Raw genomic sequence first — 12,567 nt, forward strand, 5'->3', positions numbered from 1 at the left:
TTCTTTAACACACTCAATATGTCTTTTGGTCGAATGTGGCTCTTTGACAAGTCAACCACCAACTCCTCCTCAGCAAGTGATAAGCGTCCAGCAAATGAGTGACCTTCTAAATACAACATGCAAGGATGATTATGCACAACACAAACAACATTCAAAACTCATGTCCCGTCAATGGATATTTGCATAGCTTTAATTAAAAATGGACAACCACACTTCTTTGTTCTAGTAAGTCTCTCCTTACTCACTTTTCGGATCACATTCTTTTCAACTTTCACATTCTCACATCTTTCTTTAGACAATTTCTCTTTGGGATGATGATATTGGCCACTTCGTTCACGTGCCAAAAACAACCGAGTCCGTCTCCCACTATCTCCACTATCTAACCTTTTTACTACTACAACCATTCTATTCGCCTTTGCCACTTTATGTGCCCAAGCAACTAGTGCATCATGAGATTTAAAACATTCATTCGTAGTGAACACCATTGTATAATCCATCACTATCTCATTATTCATAGGATTAATGACACTACCCTATGTAGAACGTGTATTTGATTCCTAATAAAAATAAAAAAAAATATTATAGTATTACAAATATAACTTTACAAAATAAAAAAACATGCATTAGTATTGTTCACCCAATGTTCGGCTACAAATGGACGAACATGACTCACATGTTCGGACTTAAGATACCGAACATATTCAGCTATGTTCGGAAACAATCAACCGAATATATTTCATTATGTTTGGTTTCCAAAAGCCGAACATTGCTCAAATGTTTGGCTTGGTATGACCAAGCACTAAGCGTTTGAATAACTTTTAGACTGCTACCGTTCAAATCGCAATGATACAAATATACAATCATACTGCACGAAAAAAATAGGAAAAAAACTTACATTATTCGTGGGAATTGGATCTTCATGGTCCATCGTGTTTTATTTGTTACAAAAATGAAATTTTGGGAGATATTAGATTGTTAGGGTTTAGGTAAATAGAGAAAAAAAGAGCAAAAGAGAGCGGTGGCGGAGGAAGGAGAAAGAGGGGCGGAGGAAGAAGAAAGAAGGGAGGGAGATATAAAATTTATAAAAAGATATTTTAGATTTTCTATCTAAGGATATTTTTAATAAAGAAAAATTAAGGTGTGTTTAATTATTCATAGGGTGTGGATAGCCGGCTCTCTAATAATAATAATAATAATTATTATTATTATTATTATTGTCCCTTCTTATTTTTGCCCTCTAATTAAAACCTAATATTTTGGCTCGCTTACTTGTCTTGTTCGAGCTTCCCTTTCATTTGTTTGCTACAATCTGCTACAATGACAAAGATTGAGCCAAAAGTGCAGAGCAATATAACAGAAAAATAAATCCTCCTCTTTCTTTTGTCTAGAAAATGGGCTCCAACTTCAAGTCCTACAGTCTTCCCTCTTTCTTCCTGCTCTTATCACTCCCAGCCTTCGCCTACGGATGGGGATTCGATGGCCACCAGATCATTTGCAAGATTGCACAAGTATCCTCTTCTACCTTTTTCCTCCTTCTACTTCTCTATTTACTGTGTTTATTGTTCCATTTGGTTGGCCTCAGGATCGTTTAAGTGAGTCTGCAGCGGCAGCAGTTAAAGAGCTACTCCCTGCCTATGCAGGAGACGACCTCAGCACACTTTGCCCATGGGCAGACAGAATCAAGTTCCGATACCGCTGGTCGTCGGAGCTTCACTACATCGACACTCCTGATGATCTTTGCACTTATAATTACAACAGTGAGTGCTTTCATTCTCAGAATTTATTAAAAGAGCGTCCAATTATCTATAGTGTTAAAAAAATATTTCACCTATAATTTGATACCTGAATATCTGTTTGTGTTCCACTTTATAACAGCTTTGACTAAAGTTACACTATCTTAGAGCAGTTTGGATTTTTTTTTTTTTTTAAAAGATCACTTTAAAACAATTTTGGTCAAACTTAGAGCAGCATAGGTCAATTATGACTTATCTTGGTTAAAACCACTCCAACTCAAAGCTGCTCCAAGGTGCTAAAGTTGGACTTAGTTTAGGTTAAATTTGCTTTACTTTGGAGGAACTTTGGTCAGTTTTCCTTGCTGTAGGTTTGGCAAAAGTTGCTTCAAGGAGGTGCAATTTTGACCCAACTTTAATTAAAACTACTCAATCAAACATGCTCCATCTTATTAAAACCTGTTCCAAGATGGTATAGTTTTGGTCAAACTATAAAGAATATTTCAAGAATCCAATTATAGGCGAAGCACTACGATGATAGATTTTATAAAAGTGATACTCTTTTAACGATATGAATTAAAAATGGTACCTTTTTATTCGAGTTTATAATGCTAACAATGATATGTTGGTTATTAACAGGGGACTGCAAAGATGAAGGGGGTGTGAGAGGGAGGTGTGTCTCAGGTGCCATCACTAACTATACTAATCAGCTTCTCACCTATGGAAGCTCAGCTGATGAACCCCAATGTAATTCATCAAAAATGTTTTCCCACTCTTGTTGTTAGACCATATCATTGATGCTCACTTCATTGCCTATATAGTGATTGTTCACTTGTAATCCAGATAATCTCACAAAGGCACTTCTATTCCTATCCCACTTCATGGGCGACATCCATCAGGTACAAAATAGCATTTCTAAGATGCTTTCTTTGGGTATTTGAGCGAACTAATAGTGACTTTGAGCGATTTTCAGCCTCTACATGTTGGATTTACTTCCGATAGGGGAGGAAATACAATCGATGTTCGTTGGTTCAGACGGAAATCAGTGCTCCACAGTGTAGGAATTTCTTGTGCTTGTCAGTCTCTGTACTCGACTATTTTTCTATGTTGATGTGCGTTGTGATTCAGGTGTGGGATAAAGAGATCATTGAGACAGCCGAAGATCGATTTTACGACAATGTTATGGAGGAATTTGTCGACACACTCAAACAGAATATCACGGTAAGATAATTTGCCATGAACTTGTCCATGTTTCTGTGTTGGTTTTGGCTAAAGCTTCGTTTGAACAACAGGGCGACTGGTCTGATCAAGTTGTGAAATGGGAGAAATGCAACAATAATGATGTTACTTGCCCTGATATGTAAGTGCCATATGCAGTTTGTGTTTATTTGAGACTTCTTCTGCTTAAAACTTTTTGGTAGAAATTAAAAGCACTCTTTTTTATCCATATCATCTATAGGACATTCTTTTAAAAATTATCAAAACAACGCCCACCCATTATCTAATTTCCGAAATACCTCTTTACGCTCCATCTTAGAGCTACTTTGTATAAAACATCACCATCTTAGAGTTGTTTTGTATAAAGTAGCACTGTACAAAGCAACTTTAAACAGTTTGAATTAAAACAAGGTCAAAATAGTTGTTTTGACAATTATTGGATTTCCAAAATATGCTTTTACGCTCCATTTTGGAGCTATTTTCTATACAGCAACACTACCTTAGAGCTACTTTATACAAAGTAACACCACTTTGGAACTACTTTGTATAAAATAATATAACCTTGAAACTGCTTTATACAAAGCAACTCTAAGGTGGAGCAATTTTAATCGAAATTGAGTCAAAACAGTTGTTATGACCACCTTTAATCAAAATTACTCTAAGGTAGCTTCATCTCAAAGTTTTTTTAATCTCACTTTGGTCAAAAGAGTATCATCTTGGAGCTACCTTGTATAAAATAACTCTAAGGAGGTGTTATTTTATATAATTTCTGAAATACCCTTTTACGCTCCATCCTTTTGTGCTCCATCTTAAAGTAGCTTTGTATAAAACAAGCACCGCTTGTACAAAATACACCACCTTGGAGCTGCTATGCATAAAACTATACAACTTTGAAAATGCTTTATATAAAGAAACTCTAAAGTGGAGCAATTTTAATCAAAGTTGAGTTAAAACAGTTGTTTTGACCACCTTTAGTCAAAATTACTCCAAGGTAACGTCATCTCGAAGCTATTTTACCCCATTTTGGTCAAAACAGTATCATCTTGGAGCTACTTTATATAAAATAACTCCAAGGAGGTATTATTTTATATAATTTTTGAAATACTCTTTTGCGCTCCATCTTAAAGCTGCTTTGTATAAAATAATACTACCTTAGAGCTACTTTGTACTTGCTTTATATAAAACTACACCACCTTGACATTATTTTAATTAAAGCAACTCTAAAATGGAACAATTTTAATCAAAATTGAGTCAAAACAGTTGTTTTGACCACCTTTAGTCAAAATTACTCCAAGGTAGCTTCATCTCGAAGCCATTTTACCCCACGTTGGTTAAAACAATATCATCTTGGAGTTACTTTATATAAAATGACTCCAAGGAGGTACTATTTTATATAATTTCTGAAATACCCTTTTGCGCTCCATCTTAAAGCTGCTTTGTCAAAAGTAACACTACGTTAGGGATACTTTGTATAATAACACCACTTTAGAGATACTTTGTATAAAAATATGTCACCTTGAAATTTCTTTATATAAAGCAACTCTAAAGTGGAGCAATTTTAATCAAAGTTGAGTTAAAACAATTGTTTTGACCACTTTTAGTCAAAATTACTCCAAGGTATCTTCATCTCGAAGCTATTTTAACCCCACTTTGATCAAAATAGAATCATCTCGGAGCTACTTTATATAAAACTATTCCAAGGTAATACTATTTTATATAATTCTGAAATACCCTTTTGCACTCCGTCTTAAATTTGCTTTGTAAAAAGCAACACTATCTTAGAGCTACTTTGTACTTGCTTTATATAAAATTATACCTTGGAATTGAATTATTTAAAGCAACTTTAAAGTGGAGCAATTTTAATCAAAGTTGAGTCAAAGTTGCTGTTTTGACCACCTTTAGTCAAAATTACTCCAAGGTAACTTCATCTCCAAGCTATTTTACCCTACTTTGGTCAAAATAGTGTCATCTTGGAGCTACTTTATATAAAACAACTCCAAGGAGATATTATTTTATATAATTTTCAAAATACCCTTTTGCGCTCCATCCTAAAGTTGCTTTGTATAAAACAACACTACCTTAGAGCTACTTTGTACTGGCTTTATATAAAACTACACCACCATGAAATTGTTTTATTTAAAGCAATTCTGAAGTGGAGCAATTTTAATCAAAGTTGAGTCAAAACAGTTGTTTTGAACCTTTAATCAAAATTACTCCAAGGTAGCTTCATCTCGAAGCCATTTTACCCCACTTTGGTCAAAACAATATCATCTTGGAGCTACTTTGTATAAAATGACTCCAAGAAGGTACTATTTTATATAATTTCTGAAATATCCTTTTATGCTTCATCTTAAAGCTGCTTTGTCAAAAGTAACACTACCTTAGAGCTACTTTGTATAAAATAGCACCATTTAGAGCTGCTTTGGATAAAACTACATCACCTTGAAATTGCTTTATCTAAAGAAACTCTATAGTGGAGCAATTTTAATCAAAGTTGAGTCAAAACAATTGTTTTGACCACTTTTAGTCAAAATTACTCCAAGGTGGCTTCATCTCGAAGCTATTTTAACCCCACTTTGGTTAAAATAGTATCATCTCAGAGCTACTTTATATAAAACGATTCTAAGGTGGTACTATTTTATATAATTTCTAAAATACCCTTTTGTCCTCCATCTTAAATTTGCTTTGTAAAAAGCAACACTATCTTAGGGATACTTTGTACAAAATAGTACCACTTTGGAGTTGCTTTGTATAAACGACATCACCTTGAAATTACTCTCTATATATAACAACTCTAAATTGGAGCAATTTTAATCATAGTTGAGTAAAAACTGTTTTGACCACCTTTAGTCAAAATTACTCCAAGGTAGCTTAATCTCGAATTTATTTTACCCCACTTTGGTCAAAACTGTATCATCTTGGAGCTATTTTATATTAAACAACTCCAAGGGGATATTATTTTATATAATTTTTGAAATAGCCTTTTGCGCTCTATCTTAAAGTTGCTTTGTATAAAACAATACTATCTTAGAGCTACTTTGTATAAAATAGTACCACTTTGGAGTTGCTTTGTATAAAACTACGTCACCTTGAAATTGCTTTATATAAGGCAACACTAAAGTGGAGCAATTTTAATCGAAGTTGAGTCAAAATAGTTTGGACCACTTTTCGTCAAAATTCTCCAAGATAGTTTTATCTCTGAACTATTTTTATCCCATTTTAGTCAAAATAGTATCATCTTAGAGCTACTTTATGTAAAACGTCTTTAAGGAGATACTATTTTATATAAGTTCCGAAATACTCTTTTGTGCTCCATTTTAAAGCTGCTTTGTATAAAGCAACACTGTCTTAGAGCTACTTTGAAATTACTTTATATAAAGCAACTTTAAAGTGGAACAATTTTAATCAAAGTTAAGTCAAAACAGTTGTTTTGACCACCTTTAGTCAAAATTATTCCAAGGTAGCTCATCTCCGAGCTATTTTAACTCTACTTTGGTCAAAACAGTATCATCTTGGAACTACTTTATATAAAATAACTCTAAGAAAGTACTATTTTATACCAAGCAGCTCTAATGTGCTATTATTTTGCACAAAATAATTCTAAGATAGAGTGCATAGGATTATTTTGGGTTGAAAATTATAGATAGATTATTGTTTTGATAATTTTTAAAAGAGAGAGGCCCTTTTAACCATGCCAATAAAGAAACAGTTTGTTTTTCAGTGTGAAACTTGGACGTATAGGAATTCAATAAGCTTTTATTTTTCAGCATCAGTACCAATTCATGCATTAACACTAACTGTTATAATTTTCACAGATATGCATCTGAGAGCATAAAGGCGGCATGCAATTGGGCTTACAAGGACGTCAAAAACAACACAGCATTGGAAGGTTAGTTGAAAACATAGAATCAAATCGAACATATTTACATGCTGCACAAGTATAAACATACAATGTTTAAGAGGTTAATCGTCATCGAAATCGTGCTTGCAGATGATTATTTCTTAAGCAGACTGCCTATTGTTAATCTAAGGCTTGCTGAGAGTGCAGTAAGGTTAGCTGTGACGCTGAATCGCATATTCAAGTGATCAACATGAAGACATGTTTCCTTTGCTTTGCTTATTATTAATCTATTGTCAATTGGATATTTGAGTAAGGTTTCCTATTGTTACGCCTTTGAACACCTTTGAGCAATGTAAGAACTTGATAAAAGGAATATCAACAATAGTTTGTCGAGCCTTTCAAACTCAAAACTCTCCAAAAGCTTATATAAGAAGACCTTTAACAACCACTTTTTGTGCGCCTTCAATCTACTAGAATAACCCCTAGTTGATTGATAAAGCACAAGTTATTGTTAGAGAACCAACAACTATATTACTAATCAATAAGAAATCCTAAACAATTCAATTGTCTATTGCTTGAACAAAACTATTATCTTCATTGACCCCTTGAATTAGGGTTGTAAATAAGCTAAGTTAAGCCAAACTTAGGAATGTTCAATTTAATTGATAAGGTAATCGAGTCAAGTCAAGCCGAGTTTAAAATGAATCAAGTCATTGAAATAATTATTTAAACTTAGCTTGATTTATTTTTTATGAGTTTGAGCATAATTCAAATTTAACTTGAACTTAGTTCATTTAGATATTATTAAGTTCTCAATTCAAGTTTATTTAATTGTCTAAAATTTTTATTTGTTTGATTGATTATTGAGTTTGATAATTCAAACTTATTTGTTCATTTTAAAATATTTTTTTGTTTATTTAGTATGTTGATAAAAATTTTATTAATGAGCATAGTCTGTGAATATTATTCATGAATGTTGTTCACAAATATTGTTCACAAACATTGTTCACAAATATTAACGAGCTAAATACACATATATTTAGTTGAACGAGTTGTTTATTTAGTTCATCTTGTATATATTGAATGGGCATAAATAAACTCTTATCAAGTTGAATATCAACTTTATTCACAAATGTTCAATTCATTTATAATCCTACCTTAAATTAAGTCGACCCCCTAGTCAATTGAACTACTCTAGGCAACCAAATCCCCTTGTAATTGGCTTACACTTGGTTTACCTCCACATAAGCATATGCAAAGTCTCACGAGACCAAGCTAAGTTATAGACTAGAACTTGAACCAATAGTCCATGGTCGAAGGCTTCAAATTGATCCACTTAAGTAGTCTACTCCTACCTAGCAAAAAATCATCTCGACGCCTTCGAGCCAAACTAGCTCCGTGAGCTCTAAGTCCTTGTACAGTAGATACACTTCACAAACATCAATTAAACTTAATTTAAACTCTTTGTCAACCACATTAAAATAACTTAATCCAACTTAGCCACTTAGAAATATCGTTTCTCCGTGTAGATGACCGAAAGGTCGAGTTCAGATAATATAATAAAAACCTAGAACTTATTATTAAATAAAGTTTTCTTTTTTATAATACCTAGAACGATAATTTTTTTTTTTTTTTTATCTCTTTTCTTGTTCTCTCCCAAAATTCTCTTTTTCAGTTCACAAGATAATAATTACTATTCAGTCTGATATTATATGTTGGGACTTTTGAACTACAAAAATCGTTTTTTGTGTTACAGAAACCTCAAAGTCTTGCCACAGATATGTGCGAAGATAAATAAAATTCATGTACATGTTTGTTTATCCTAGATCTACCTTAGATCTATATGATAAGAGTGTTACCCTTGTCGCGATGCCCTTCGCTTATCCCGCTCGTCCAAACGATTGCCGGATTTCGTAGAGTGTCAAGTGTATATTCCTCTACACGTATCCACACGGATAAAAGATGGAGAAAACCCACTTAGAGTGTGCTAGGACCCTTGAATGGTTTCGGCAATGGAGGAGAGGGAGAGAACAAGAGAAGAGAAGAGGAAGAAGAAGAAGTTACAACAAGCACAAAATGCTTGCACTAATGTGGCCGGCCACATAAAGGAGGGTTTTAAACCTCCATGTAATACCAAGAGTCATGACCCTTGGTCTTCCTTATGAGGTGGCACACTATGATGTAGCCTTGATGATGTGGAACACCATCATTGGCCGGCCCCATGCCAAGTCACAATGAGGTGGCATTTGGTCAAGTCAAACTTGACTCTTCATCTTCTCTCTCAAGTCAAGTCAAACTTGACATTTTTATCTACCATGGTTGATCAAATCTAACCATTTATTCAAGTCAATTTAATCTAATGAATCTCTATTCATTGGTTTAAATTGACTCAATGAATCATAATTTAAATTAGACTCATTCTACACATGAATCAAATTGAGTCCAACTCAATTAGTCTAATTTGGATTACTCCTAATTCAATTTGGTTCATCACATGAACCTAATCCTCTTGGTCCATCATATGAACCTAATCTCCATCAATTGCCCTTTGTGTGTGACCCTATAGGTTCTTGTAACATTGGTAATGCCCCTAAACTCATTTAAAAACATAAGAAATGAGTGGTATCTAGCAACACATCATTATTACCCAAGTTACAAGAATGTTGAGATCCAACATCACCTTTGTGACTACTAATTATGACTCTCACAATATATGATAATGTCATTCTATCCTTGACATCTAAATTGATCAACTGAGGCATAGACCGTGTCATCCTCTAATCAATTTATGTTTTGAACTCCAAGTAGACTCACTCTAATCAAATGAGCTCAATATCTCATATTGACTCATTTGGGCATGGCCATGCACTTAGTGATCTCACTCTATCAAGAATCATGATGTCACTCCTGTCATATAGGAGGGATAGTGTAAAATACCGAAAAATGGCGAATAATAATAAGGGAATTTTCCGGAATTTATGAAAATTTTCTGGGAATTTTTTGGAGTTTGTATGGACGAGTTAACGGGGATAAAAACGAGGCCCGGGAAAGTCTGTTTAGGCTACCCCGTTTTAACGAGGAAAAGATTTATTTCTTTTTCTTTTATTTTTTCTTTTTCCTTCATTTTCCCTCACCCGTGTGGCTTCCTCCCGAGCCCTGCGACGCAGATCCTTGCCCTAACCGACGTCGCATGCGGCGGTTTTTCTTCTCCCTGAGCGATAAAAACCCAAGCCAATCCCCTCCTCTTCTCTTTCCCCTTCTTCCTTACTCCTCTGCCCGTCGCCCTCGCTATGGAGACTTCCACAGCCGACGTCGTTCTTTCCCCTCTTGCGCCGAGTGGCCAGTATCGACCAACGCCGACGCCGAGCCCTAGTTCTTCCTACGCGTGCCACTGCAGAGTGTGAGTTTTCTTCTCCCCTCTGTTCTCAGCGTTTCACAGCCATGCCCTAGCTTTCCTGCTCGTTGTGATCTCGCCGGCCGAACCTTTCTTCCCTTCTGTTTTTCTTCCTCCGCTCGGCCGAGCAGTGCCTTACATAGGGTCTCCTTGCTGCCACATTTGAGAGAGAGATCAGCGACTCCACTGTGGATCCAAGCATCACTGGTTAAGGATGACCCATAGCTTCGGCCACAAGTTCCAGCAGCAAGATCTGTGGTTGTGAGTTGGCAGGAAGATACTTAGTTTTAGGTAAGTTGTGGTTTGGTTCATATATCAATTTAATTCAGATTGGTGGGTGACATGTTTGGTTCGGATACTTAGGTTGTAAGGGGAATTGCTGATTGGGGTACTCGTGTGGAGGTTAGCGGCTCCATCTAGCTCCAACCAACATTTTCGGCAGCAACTTCTTCGGCTGCGAATCAACAAAGGAGGGCTAAATTGGGTAAGTTGTGCTTGGATTTGTTTGTTTAGGTTTATGTGTAAATGGATTAAGTTTGGAGTTGATCTAATGGTATGATTAGGGTTAAGGTAAATTAACCCTAATTAATCGTTGGATTTATGTTAGCTTCTCGAGGATTTGATTTAGCTAATTTATTTATATGTAATTAGCTAAATCTAGATTTCATGTACTACAGGACTTTGACGCGAGACGAGTATCTCGACGTCGTATTCGGACCAGATTGGACTTTTCGATTAGAGGCGGGTACTTTGACTTTATGTCATTTGATATGCATAGTAATGTTTTTAACAAATAGCAATGATTGTGTTTCTTATCTGCTTCGGTTGGTCACTACCTGATCTGTTACATGCTTGTTTGTTTACTTGTTATGCACTTCATATTAGTACCTACTTGATTATACATGCTTATAGGGATAATGACACGACCATGTGTTTATTGTGTTCAGGACCTAGGGTTTTTGATACCTTATCTGATCTATGTACCTTAGATCTTCAGATTGATCCATTGATGCTAGGGTACACATTTTATATCTGTGGATAGGTTCAGGATTTTTGCCATGCTTAGTGTCATGCATCATCTCGCATGATTGCATGTTGTGTGATAGTCTGCTCTATTATTATCGAGCACATCGCCAGTTACATGGATCTGCACACACCACCACTCATGGGTTAGTGGTATATCAGACAGGTGTGAGGCAGTTCTGCTGTTTGGCTCCGTTGGTCCGGTGACTCAGCGTGGTAGCCGGCAGACAGTTCTGCTCTGTTAGGCTCCGCTGGTTTAGTGTAGCAGCGTGGTAGCCGACAGGCGGTTGGACTCTGTTTGGCTCCGTTGGTCCACTCATGGGTAGTGTGACGCAGCGTGGTAGCCGACAAAGATTCCTCCCCGTCATCGTGTACCGGGAGATGAGAGCATTGTGCTCCCCCACTTATGATTTGGGGTAGGAGGATAGGTGTACTCCGACAGCATCCCGTCCACTCGGTCACTCATCAGGAGCAGTGATAGCAGAGTACACGGTTGTCACAGCCCTACCCACTCGGTCTCACCATCGTGTGTGAGATGGCTGACTTGCGTCAGGGGTGACCATGTCATTGGCATCATATGCATTGATGCATTTACTGATTGTGTTTGTTGCACTTATATGCTGCATTTGGATGGATGCATATGTTTGACATGCATACAGGATTTATGATACTCTCGGTCTGACGACCCTGTTATACTTATACCCTGGTCCTGGTTAGTACAGTTTTCTCATGCTTATTTCAGTTGCATTTATCCTTCTTGTATCAGGAGATTGTACACATGATTAGTGCTGGTTGTTATTTTCTTTATTATGCATATCAGTTGTTACCAGCTGAGTGTTGGACTCACACCCTCCTCTGTTGCTATTTTTTTTCAAGTTGATGATGTCCGGAGAGTTCCAGTCGCTAGTCCCCTGCAGTCCACGAGGACGTTTGTTGGTCTTTTGGTTCTTCTTTATTAGACTGTGTTTAGACTTATTCTGCTTTTGACATATGGACTTGTATTAGTTTACTTTATGGATATTGTCTATGATTTTTATTTGGATCTGTTTTACTACATGCCTGCTTAGACGGCAGAAAAGGTGAATTGATTTTATCGTCGGATTTGAGCTTTATGGGTGTAGTGGAGTAGGACATCGGTTTTGTGCTTTACAGGTGTAGTTGAGTAGGGTTATTTTTTAGTCCTCTTATCACTTTTCTAGTTTATTAACTATTAAATGTGTGGGTGATTACCTTATATTATTGTTATTGTTTCGGCCGTGTTGGCCGAGGTATATGTTGCCTAGAGGGCATTGTAGACAATTTCAGATTGTCAGCCGTACAGGGGAGATGTTGTCGAAATTTCTTCGGACAGGGACTCCCTC

The 12,567-nt window shown here is 36.1% G+C and overlaps 1 protein-coding gene across 2 annotated transcripts; it reads left to right on the forward strand.

Annotated features, from left to right (window-relative positions):
* The first annotated feature begins 1,298 nt into the window (after positions 1 to 1,298).
* Positions 1,299 to 7,175, forward strand: LOC122024486 (endonuclease 2-like). 2 transcript variants are annotated; one of them, XM_042583124.1, is made up of 9 exons: positions 1,299 to 1,508; positions 1,583 to 1,757; positions 2,370 to 2,477; positions 2,574 to 2,629; positions 2,704 to 2,787; positions 2,859 to 2,951; positions 3,023 to 3,090; positions 6,764 to 6,837; positions 6,940 to 7,175. In XM_042583124.1, exons 1-9 carry the CDS (start codon positions 1,392 to 1,394, stop codon positions 7,032 to 7,034), a joined length of 870 nt encoding a protein of 289 aa, XP_042439058.1. In that variant the 5' UTR covers positions 1,299 to 1,391; the 3' UTR covers positions 7,035 to 7,175. The 2 variants fall into 2 exon arrangements, with proteins under 2 accessions (XP_042439058.1, XP_042439059.1); XM_042583125.1 differs by lacking the exon at positions 2,370 to 2,477.
* The last annotated feature ends 5,392 nt before the right edge of the window (positions 7,176 to 12,567 follow it).

Source organism: Zingiber officinale, chromosome 9B (assembly GCF_018446385.1).
Source record: "Zingiber officinale cultivar Zhangliang chromosome 9B, Zo_v1.1, whole genome shotgun sequence".
Lineage (NCBI taxonomy): Eukaryota > Viridiplantae > Streptophyta > Magnoliopsida > Zingiberales > Zingiberaceae > Zingiber > Zingiber officinale.

Coding starts and splice junctions, on each gene's coding strand:
- LOC122024486 (XM_042583124.1), top strand. CDS start 1,392: ATGGGCTCCAACTTCAAGTCCTACAGTCTTCCCTCTTTCTTCCTGCTC. Junction 2,478..2,573: donor CTCAGCTGATGAACCCCAAT/GTAATTCATCAA, acceptor CTTGTAATCCAG/ATAATCTCACAAAGGCACTT. Junction 2,952..3,022: donor CACTCAAACAGAATATCACG/GTAAGATAATTT, acceptor TTTGAACAACAG/GGCGACTGGTCTGATCAAGT.